We start from the raw sequence: 12,133 nt of genomic DNA on the forward strand, positions 1-12,133 counted from the left end.
CTTTATTATGCTATACTCTGCTATGACAAGTGCAACTACGGAAGTGGATTGGAGTCTTTCAGAGCCTGTCACAGTTCCAGAACATGCTCATGTCTTTATTATATTTCTGTTGCAAAGGTTATGCCACAGTCTGACAAGCATAACTTGTTTAAGAATTCAAAACGCAGCCCCCACTTCAATCCAAAAAGCATTCCAAATATATATCATGTGCAGTGCTCATTAGTAGCCGTTATCCCATGCAGTTTAAATATACTGGGACCCCAGAAAGACAGCGTTACAGTGGTGAGTACATGTGAAAGGATTTCAGGAGCCTTTTGCTTGATTTACATTATTTTAGTGGTTTGAGTAAGAGTACTTTTTAGAAATTCTAACAATGTATTTTTGAAAATGTATGAAACAAAAAAAAGTCTCCATACCTGTTAAATAACAAACTAACTCTCTACGAATAAATTCAAGATGTTTTTCAAGATAGACTATATAGATGTTCTGAAGCCACTGTGGCCTCAGGATGCTACCGACACATCATTCAATAGCTTTAGCCAACAAGCTGCTGGGTCAGGTGAGGCTGCAGCAGCTCTGTGCCCTGATGTGAGCTACATCATCTTTCTTTTGGAGTATGTGGTGTTCTAAGGCTCTGTGCCTGTTAGCATGTTAGCCTAGCTCCTGCTGGGTGACAGACCCTGCAGTTTGTGATGGACTCTTACCGCTGATGCACTGGCAGAAAGAACATAATTGTAAGGCCTGGTCTCCTGAAAAGCAGGTGCAGCCTACAAACAAGAGCAAGGAGGATGAGACACATGTTGGCACAGTCATGCATTACAATCATAAAGCAGAACAACAAAAACAGTTAGCCAAAAGCAAAGCACCATGAGCAGAACACTGAGAACACGCTGTGGTGTCTCATAGCAACGCGGTGCAAATTATTTATGACTGGATCATTTATTAATTGCTGTTAAAGCATAAACAGTTAGAATGCTTTAGTAAGTTTTGCTTTAACTTTAATAAAATGATTCTGTGAGGATAATAAGTTAATTTGAAGCAGACTGATTGTCAGGGTTGGGGAAAAATAGGACCCAAATGCAGTAAAAGGAATAAAAGGTCAAGGAAACAAAAAGCGAGCTTTTTAAAAAGCACTGAAATCTCCTTTTGTTTATTTTTACAAATAGAATTAAGGTTTCACAAATCTCAAACTGTGTTATAAAGAATCTTCAGAGTCTCTGGGATAATCCAGTCCAGATTTGATGAGTGTAGGTCCAGTGGTTTTAGATCGGGACCTGGTCTAATGTGGTCAAGATGCGAAAAAAGCACTGAAATCTCCCTTTTTTTTCACAAATACAATTAAGGTTTCACAAATCTCAAACTGTGTTATAAAGAATGTTTTCCCTCTCTGGGATCATCCAGTCCAAATAAATCGGCCATGCAGCGATTTAAGAGGTTCAAACACGGAGGATTGTTTGCTCAGCGCTGTCAATTACATTTCCCTTAACTTTCCCCTTAACTGCCGAATCAGATGCTCTGAATCGGAAGCCAACTTCAGCCTCGTGGCATTACTAGGACTCAACAACTTAGCATGAATAACGTATCCACTCAAACATCATTCATGGACAATAATACAAATAATTAGGAAAAGCCATTTGTCTATTTAATAATAACTTTATCACTCTTAATGTTTATCACCTCTTAATGTTTCTCTAGGAATAGGCAAGAATCTTGATGCTATCTTCAAAAACGTTCAATACCAAAGAAGCTTTTAGAGCCGATTTCAATCAGAAACATTAAACCTGTTCCAGACCAGATTAGGTGTGCAGCATGATTTACCATGGCGATTTAGCCATGTGAAAAGAGAGCCACCTTCTTTTAAACAGAGACGATCACCATAGTACCAAATACTGACAAAACCTGTAAACAGAATCAGTACTGACCATCGGTTTTTAACGGCTCCTGACATTGACAAAATATTTTATAAAATAAAACAAGGGATTAACCTTAATAAATATTTTGTTAAATTGAATTGCTTTTTTTCCAAACTTTCGATGTGTACTTTGGTTTCAAAACAGCTTCTACCAAGCAGAGCTATAATGTATAACAACAAATATATATGACAATTTCAAAATGCTTTTTATTTGCACATATATTCTTTAATTTCCTAACACTGTCAATGTATTTACACTCTTATAACATTGCTGCAGCTAAGAATATCAAGAGGTAACTTTGTAATAATTGGAAATATAAAAAAACTTGTTTGTATTTTATTAATAATAATCCATGATGATACATTCAAAATTGTATCTAAGTAGACATTATCATGTACTTTATTTACCAATGTCAACCTCTTCTAATTTGACATCAAAAACAGTCTTACATTACTTTAACATACATATGTGCACCATGTTTAAAACAGATTGCACAGATCTGTGTATAATATATATTGCGGAAAGAAACATTACTGTTTGCAATTCAGGATTTTAAAAGCTGTTGTGAGTGTATTATTGAAAGAAATACAGTTCCCTAGATACATTAACATCACAATTTCTTCAAATCTGTATGAATCTGATTTATCTTCAGTGTATTGACAGGGAGAAAGATGTTTTTGTAAATTGTAAAACTGTTGGCCAGATAATGAGACATTTTCCTTTTGTCTTCTCAAACCAAGGTGGCATTTTTGTATCACTCCCTCTGTTGCTACGACAAGAAGCTGCTGGAAATGACACAGAGCAGAATATACTATCAATTTGAAACTCAGCTTATTCTTCCACTAATAAGTAAGTGGTAGACAGTTGCAATAATTGGAATGGATGGAATTATTCTTACCAACTGCCACATACTTCAGCTAGCAGTGTCGCAACTGGAGAAAAGAACATGATCTATTTGTTATTTTCATCATAGTAGGCATCCATTTTTCTGATAGTTAATTTCCATCATCATTGCATAGAGTAGACTATCAAGGTCTGACTTTGAAGCTCCTCTCTTACATAAATGCATAAGAATTTAAAAAAGACGGTTGTGTAGCCCAAACAGATTCAGACAGACTGACATATCTATGGTGACTGTCACCAAAGGAAGGACAGCAGAGGATGATGGGTAAAAGGAAATGCTGCCAGTGGCTGCCCATCCATGACGGGAATCAAAGCGGATAGACAAGAAAATAAGTGTCTGTGTTTTTCAGAGTGAGGAGATATACCTAACATTGTGAATGTAGGTTTGCATTAATAGCAGCAAACAAGCTATAATATCGCTAATGCCCTAGCAACACAGTGACGAAGGGCAATCATGGCAACCATGCATGCTCGGGAAGTCTTCTTCGCTGCTTTTGGTATATTTTGTGGCGGAAGTACAGTGCTACTTACAGGCCCGGCATATGTACTACAGCGTCTCCAGCGGGTCGAGCGGTCTCGTGTGGAAGGACACGTTTGTGGTGCCTATTGCGTGTGGATGGAAGACTTTTTTGATATCGAATTTGGTTCGTTTTCATTTCCATGTGGCTAGGGCCTTAGTCACACACAAATCATATGTTTGACCATGAGTGCTGGAATTGATGTGATTACTAAATATTTCTTGTGATTTCCTTTGCAGCTCTGATATCTGCTGGTTGCTGCACCAATTCCTGTCGGAGTGTAAATCTTTGGGACAGGTGAGTCACATGCATGTTAGCTCTTTGAACCCATAGTTACTGCATTGACTGTTTCCAGCAAACAATTATTTTAGAAAATGTTTTTGGTTTACTGTTTAGCTGTGAAATGCTTTTTCAGACTGTTGGCATGTTATTGGTTTTGTCTAGACTGTTTTCAGGTTGAAAGCAGGGTCAAATATCCCTATTTTTGCAGATAAACGATCAAAATATTTCTACTTTAAACATTTTCAAGCGATACATAATAAATGAAGCAGACTATGATTCATATTTGATCAGTGTTGACCTTAATCACAAACATTGATTGACACTGTATTAAAAACTCCCTTCTCTGATTGGTCGTTCTTTTGGGCGAAGTTAAATCTTGCAAATGCTTCTGGGAGCACTAGGAGGAAAGAGAAAAACATGATATTTTGATCTAATACAAAAAACAATACTGACTTTGGAAAGGGCAATATCGCCCTCAAAGCCCCAAAAACTTAATTTAAAATTCAATGAGTATTGCTTTATAATATCAAATCTTCAGAAAAAAACAATGACTGATCAAAGTTGACATTTGAAAAACATCTTTACTGTGTGTGTGTGTGTGTGTGTGTGTGTGTGTGTGTGTGTGTGTGTGTGTGTGTGTGTGTGTGTGTGTGTGAGACCTCACACACACACACACACACACACACACGCACACACACACACACACACACACACACACACACACACACACACACACACACACACACACACCTTAATGGTTTGGCCTCAGGGTGAGTGATGGCGCTGGGTTAATATTTAATGATGAAGCAGTTCCTAATGGCTGAATAAATCATCCTCCATCTTAATCTGGAAAGGACAGATCTCTGCATTCTGCTGACCACACACACACACACACACACACACACACACACACACACACACACACACACACACACACACACACACACGCGCAGTAATTGCTTGTTTCCTTCTTGTCTTTCAGCTTTGATGCTTCCTGACCATGACATGCCTCTTGATCAGATGCTGCTGCTAAAACACACACCCCGAGGACCAGAAGGAGGGTTGTTGGCGGGATGGAAGGAAAGAAGGACAAATGGATCGAGGCATATATGGAGAAATTATAATGAAATTCAAGCAGTGAGCAGATGATAAAAACAAGGTGAACAAAAAAACTGGAGATACTCTCTTTGCCCTAGTGCTGCTGCTGCTGCTGCTGCTATGCATATCCCGTGGACCACCAGAAAAAAGACTGAATGTTATTATTCGTACAGACAGAGACTCGTCACAATGAAGAGAGAAAAATAAATGTGAAAGCTGAGAGTCTTTGTGTTGCCAACAAACTATTCCTACCTCTTTGGAAAGACAGAGATCGCCTGGATTAAAGAACGGCACTGAGTAAAGTGGAAGTTACAGCCCCACAATTACTACATCTGTAATATTTGTAGTTTAGATGCAAAATCTGTTTTATTACATTTCTGACCAAGCCTCATACACAGTAGCATTGTAATCACCAAAGTAATTGCTGAGATCTGCGAAACGGAAGTATTGCTCCAACATTGCAAGAAACTGAGTTCATATAGATTTGAGGTTAAAATGAAAGTAAGTGCACAAATGTCCATAGTAATCCCTCACTGCACAGGAAAACTATGGTCACACAATCCAGTTATTGTTTTAAGCCAAAGTACATTTTTAGCGTTTAAATCTCTGGTGGTGTGGAGTTCCTATGTTCCTTTTCTGTGCAACAAGGTATTGATGTATTGACAGAGAATTGACTGCCAACAATTTAAATAATTTCTGAACCAATAATATATGTTTTTACTGAGTGTCAAACTGCCGGTCATTTAGCACATTATGGTTGTGTGACATTGTGGTCAGTATTTTTGACATATTTTGACAACTTACAGGCAAAACTATTTACTGAGAACATTAAGGATTGTTGTGGCAGCCCTATTTTGATTTACGATATAACTCGCTAGTTACAGATATCTGATCCCTGTCATCGGAGCTGTATAACTCTCACTGCTGCCTATGTTTCACCAGTGAAAGGCTTTAATATTCAAACATTTTTATGATACAGTTTTTCTTTTTTCCATCATTAGCAAAGCTTTGTTGAGTGTGCTTGACAAGATGTGGACATAATTGGTACTGCTTTGTAAGCAGATCAAGGTTAGCAAATAAACTACACAACATGTCCAGTTGCAGATTTAGTGAATTTGTGCAAACTAGCACAACCTCCATAAAAGATCAAGGTGCTGTGCCCGACATATTCAATGGTTAGAGCTGCTAATGACTGGCCTGTATTAAAAATACAGCATGAATAATACAAACTGGGGTGGAATTAGAGGTTTCTTTAAAGTTTTACTGAGCAATTGAGTTTATTTTCCTATCACACTTGTTAGCCATGTCCCTGCATTCCCAGATCTCAGCAATTCATTTAAAGACGTCAACTTAGCCTCTGCCGAGTTGTGTATTGGTAAGTTAGTCATTTTAGGCAGAATAAACAATAATGAATTTAATTGCAGCCCTAATATTGGTGAGAAGAGTGTTATTAGAAATGATGGCTAAACATACAAAACTTAAAGAGAGATCGCAATACACACAAATTATATACTTGAAAGATTTCAGGCTTACAGTATAATTTGCAAACATAACACAATGTACAATACAGTAACCAGCATTAACGGAATTTACCTCCATTTGAAGTAAATACATTTTGTTGCCATATTTGGAAGTATCCTTAGCTTCTAGGTGAAGTTCACTTCCTGTGTAATAAGGCATTTACCCAGGGTGCTGTAACTTTAGGGGTTCCAGAGAGAAGACATATACTGGAGGGATGTGTGGAGGAATTGTGATGTTGTTTATGGAAGGAGAAATGTTTTACTATATATCTGCTTTCATTCTTCATGCTTTTGTGTCAAGGTCTGTTCCTATACTGACAGTGTTAGAGTACCCTAAACCTTGTGTCAGTGTTCAGTCATATGCAGTATACAGTGCTGTGTGTGTGCTTGTCACTTTCCACACTTCCAGGTATTCAAATACAGACAACATGCCTTTTGCAATATTTTATCAGAGCATGTTAAGGAGATAGTATAGAAGCCAGAAGACATATATACAACAACACTATGTTTCGGTTTCGTTATCTATGAAGAATAAATGTACAGTCCATTTCTGATAACATATCTAGGTAAACTAAACATTTCCTGATTAATTTGAGAAAAATATCTAATCTTTTTTAGCACAAATGGGTATACATTGCACTTATTTTTACTTATTAATTAAATTACAGATCTGTTTTTGTACTGCATTACTGCATTCAATCTTGCAGAAGCATTACAAGTCAGATATAATACATTCTTGTTTTTGAAGACCTTCCTAAATCTTATTTAACCAGTACATGTCGTAGCAGTTTTCTATTAAAATATTTAGCTGAAAACAGTTGCCATTATTGTCAGTGAAATAAGCAACAGTTTACTAATACAAAGATAACTATTTGGGTCTAATTCTCAAGAAATATTTGTTCTTGAAGTTTCTAAGCTTTAGAAGCATCTTTTGAGTCTATGACATCTTTAAAAAAGAGATTTACTGGGGATGGGTTAGTGGAGATTTTCAGTACAGGATCCAACAAAAAAACTTTGTGATTAGCAAAACAGAAAAACATACTTTAAATCATCCATTGGTGATCCTCCACATCTCTTGACAGGAAGTTTAGCATTAACAGGATTAAAATTAGCTGATGTCTTTCCTCGCCAGAAAATATGAGCTGATTTATTCCAGAATGTTTACTTTATCTAGAGAAAAGTTTTTTCAGTTTTGTCAGTACCAGATGAAATGATCAAGGTCTGTTGTCTCCATTAAACATGATTCGTGGAAGTGTGGAACATTTTACATTTGACTAGGTGCAGACACAGTGGCTCACAACACACATACAGACTGAAACACATATACATTCATCCTGAATCCATATTGTATAACCTCTATACCCTTTCTTTTTTTCTAGATTTGGTGAGAGATGAAACAAGTACTAAATATATATTATCAAAGACCTTTATGTTTCTAAAAGTCAAGAGTATATCTGCTTAGTTTTATAAATATATAACTACAGTTATTATTTTTGACTTCTTGTATTATATAACTAATTATTATAACCAGAGATGTATGTGTAAGCTAATAAAGTGTCTTTATGTAAAACTGACTCGTGTTCATGTTATGTACAGTATTTGCTATTGTTTGTAACGTAGGCTACTCAGAAAGACTGAGGTGAGACACATCATCTATTTTGTTAGCCTGTGCATACAATTTTGAGCTTAACATAGTTGCTCATTAGCCTAGCTTAGCATGAAGACTATAGGCAGGGTGACACATCAATGTTGTGTCTGTAGAGTCATACAGGAACGAATCCTAAAACCCGGTAATAAGTTAGCATTTTGCAATTTCCGGATCCTCATCTCTAAGTTAGCATTATTTTAAACTTGTTTTTTCAGTAGGAGCATGAAATGTGGCGTATAACCATAGTCTTTGGTTAATACAAGCTGAAGAGATGTTCTCGTTTTTTTCTGCAACACAAAATATGTCAAAATACCACCTGTGAATGGTACAAGCTATGGAGTCAGATTTGGGTCAATATTCTAGCGCGCAAAACAAGCTACTCAAGAGCGGAAAATGTGCTTTACATGAAATGACCCTCGCGCGCAGACAGCCCTCTTGCTCGCTCGCGGGAGTGTCAGACTCACTCGCTCGCGGAGTCTGTCTGCGCGCGCGTGAAAAGTTTCTCACACTTTGGGGCGGAGCCACTGGACTTTGATTGACAGCTGCCAGGAAGCCCAGAGTTGCCAGGTTTGATAAATGCCTGAACTATCAATTAATTTGATATAAAAAAATTACACATTAATTCTAGGAGTGTAATGCTTTTACAAACACTATAGTAATAATATGCATTCATTATGACAATATCATACTATTACTATAGGAGTGTTCTATAGTGTGTTCAAAAAACAACTACAGAAACACTATATATTATACTATAGTAGTACTATTTTAAATAATATAGTCTTAATACGGAAACACCAAAAAAAAAACTATAGTAGTACTTTTAAAAACACTATAGTAATAATATGCATTCACTATGACAATATCATGATATTACTAGGAGTGGTCCATAGTGCGTTTAAAAAACAACTATGAAACACTATATATTATAGTTATACTATTTAAAATAATATAGGAATACTACAAAGATCTAGATACATAGTATTACTATTGAAATATTATAGGGCTACTATAGCTAATAAAATGGTACTACAGAAAAAACTATACGATAGCAGGTGAAAAATACTACAGAACACTACAAACTTACTATAGGACACTATACAACTCTTCAGACCTGGCGTCATGGGGCCGGGCCCGCCCAACCAGGATTTGTGCCCGCTGTTTTAATCAGGGCTGAATACAACATTTTAATTGTTTTATTATTATGTTTATTGTTGTTATTTGTAGGGCTTTGTCCTAATATTTATTTTTGTTTTAAACTATGTTGAAAGATTAGTTTAATATCATATTTTTATTTTGCTATGAAATTCTGAATAAAAGGCTGCGCGTGAGACTGGTTTTTCGCTGGGTTGAATCGTGTGGGTTTTTGAGTGAGGTGCGGCACAGCAGCCTGTCAGTTTACTCTTGCTAGGTTAGTTTGGCTATTATCATTTATATTGATCTGCAACAATGGATATCAGGAAGTGGTTTATGAAAGGAATATGGCAATTCAGCGCCAGATGCAGGCACATTAAAAAAACATCAGTTACGTTACCAACGAGCTAGCAAGCCAGCCAGGGACAAGGGAGGCTGGCAATCAATTCTATTTTGAAGAGAAATTCACTCTCAAGCCGGCTCTCTCACAAACTCCGGCTCTGTGCGCAAGCAGACCGCTGCACACGATCTCTGCCTCTCTCTCTCTCTCCCTTTCTCTCCATCGCTCAACCTCACTCCACCTCTCCACCCTGTGTGCGCTCAGGTTTGCCTGCGTGCTTGCCCAAGTTGGCACAGCGTTACAAATGTGCCACAAAACCAACCAATGGATGTAGCCTATAATAAGACCGTCAACAGCCTTATGGCAACCTAAAACCTATGACCTAACCCCTCTGTTTCCATAACAACTATTCACGAGCGCCTCCCTCACCCCCCCCTGCCGCCGGGTCTGCAACTCTTACAGTATACTATAGTAATACTATAGTTAATTTATAGTTCATTTCGTAAGAGGTGCATACAGCAGACAGTAGTTGCAGTTTTCGACAAATACAGCCCACTCAAAAATATATTGTTTTATATCAAATTAATTTATATATATATATATATATATATATATATATATATATATATATATATATATATATTAGCCGTTGTAGTGCCGTTAAGAAGGAGTCGGAGGCGGAGTATTTAAGATGGATTTCCACTCTTTATTTTCCATCAAGCAATAGTAATATCAGACATGTACTCAGTGAGGAGAGTCAAGTTAGAGTGCCTTGCTAGCTCTAGCTTGGCAACCTATATCTCCGGTGTTACACTAAACAAGGTTCGTGTAGGAACTGTGACCCAAAAGTGAATTATGGTTAACTAGAGTCACCACACCGTACACTTTACGAATATAATGTTTTTTTATGGACATCTTTACCATTCAATCTCGTCCAACTGGTATTGCTGCTGTCACTCCTCGGCTTTTGGTAGTTCAGGCATTTATCAAACCTGGCAACTCCAGGTTTCCTAGCAGCTGTCAATCAAAGTCCAGTGGCTCCGCCCCAAAGTGTCAGAAACTTTTCACGCGCGCGCAGACAGACTCCGTGAGTGAGCAAGAGGGCTGTCTCTGCCTGCGGGGGTTTAATCTGCGCGCGAGGCTCATTTCATGCGCTTGTAAAAGCACATTTTCCGCTCGTGAGTAGCTTGTTTTGCGCGCTAGAATATTGACCCAAATCTGACTCCATACAAGCTCCTATCTTCTAAACTGCGGTTGCTAAAAAACACACAACTAAACATCATCACACCAAATGAGTGCGTCTTTAGATTAGCGGAGGTGATGCGCAACCATAACATACTTATGCTTTTGATACAGACACGCAACGCACCCTTATCTGCCTTTCAACTATCTCCAATTTAAACCCAACTGCTTGAATATAAATGCTCATTTTCACAGGCGTTTTTAAAGAACCCAAAAATCCACGGAAGTTAGCATTGCAAGTGCTACCTTGATGGGATTTTTCCATTGCATTTTGGAACGTTGCAGAAAATAGAATATGTGGCAAACACACATTTTTGATTCTTACATGTTCTGTAAAGCCGGATATTCTCCACATAGCCTACTAACTATTAGGATATTTGAAGTGTAAATCCAATCAGTATTGACTTCATGTCACCACCGCTAAGCTAAAGGCGGCTAATGTTCAGAGTGATGACTTTGAGTAGTCTCTTTGAGTCACTTGTTAGCAAACCCTTTTTGTAAGACACATAGAAGCTCCAAACATTCACAAGCAGGACATTTACTGACCTAATATTCAAAGGTGGTCAATTAAGAACCAAACTCATTTACTCTATGCTAGTTTAACATCAATGTGCCCTGTCAACACACTTTGTTTATGATGCATATACTGCTGCCCGATCATCAATAACAGTACTTGCTATGTCTGTTCTGTGTTTTTATTGTAGGTGAATCAGGCATTCTTTATTTATTTGTATTCTATTATAGCAGCAGTGTATGTGTATTTATTCTGTATGTGCGTGTGCTCTGTACAGTGAACAGATGGCTGGCTGGCTGCCAGAGGAAATGGTCCCCTATTATTTATTATCTGGGATGGCAAAGGATCAAACTAATTTGAATACAAGCCACCCATGCAGCACACACACACACACACACACACACACACACACACACACACACACACACACACACACACACACACACACACACACACACACACACACACACACACACACACACACACACACACACACACACACACACACACACACACACACACACACACACACACATTGCGCCTTTCATAAACCCAAGGAGGCTTACAAGTATGTACACCTTTCTAGCATTTCATCCACTATTAAGTGCTTTTGCAATACAGTACATGCCTACATTTCACCATTCACACAGGAATGGCAGGCACCAAACAGCTCATCAGAATCTAATCTAAAGCTCATTCACACACTCACATACCAAAGGGTGTTCCTTGGGGAGCAATTTAAGATTGAGTCTCTAGCCCAAGAACTCTTCTAAATGCAAACTGGAAGAGCCAAGGATTGTCCAATGAACCTCTCTTCATCCTGAGCCACAGCTGCCAATGCAGCATCACATCCAAACCGACACCTACAACCGCTCACTTCTTCTCCGATTGTGCGTTCTGTGATGCCACATTAGGTGCTGTTCCAAACCAACAAGCAGGGACTCAGGGAGTGGAGGTGCTGTAAACCTTTCAACAGCAAGTCTGCAACCATGCTGACCCAAACAGCTGCGCCATCATGAAA

General features: G+C 38.1%; 2 protein-coding genes across 5 annotated transcripts in view; both read left to right on the top strand.

The window, feature by feature from the left end:
- The window catches only part of LOC307044894 (uncharacterized protein), a 172,791-nt gene that overhangs the window by 106,100 nt on the left and 54,558 nt on the right, over positions 1-12,133 (top strand). The window lies entirely within an intron of this gene.
- LOC307044889 (uncharacterized protein) overlaps positions 1-12,133 on the top strand; it is a 104,057-nt gene that overhangs the window by 67,419 nt on the left and 24,505 nt on the right. For 2 of the 4 annotated variants that reach the window (XR_013809721.1, XM_079690320.1), the window contains exons 3-4: positions 3,574-3,631; positions 4,599-7,770. The exons of 1 other annotated variant lie outside the window; for it this stretch is intronic. Coding sequence is in view for 1 of the 3 variants with exons in the window: in XM_079690320.1 (XP_079546446.1) it covers positions 3,574-3,631; positions 4,599-4,614 (74 nt within the window). In the remaining 2 variants the exon portion in view is untranslated. Of the gene's footprint in view, positions 1-2,653; positions 3,461-3,573; positions 3,632-4,598; positions 7,771-12,133 lie in introns of those variants that run through there. One more of the 4 variants, XR_013809722.1, reaches the window with a different exon arrangement.

Source organism: Notothenia rossii (genome assembly GCF_949606895.1).
Source record: "Notothenia rossii genome assembly, chromosome: 6".
In the NCBI taxonomy this organism is placed as follows: domain Eukaryota; kingdom Metazoa; phylum Chordata; class Actinopteri; order Perciformes; family Nototheniidae; genus Notothenia; species Notothenia rossii.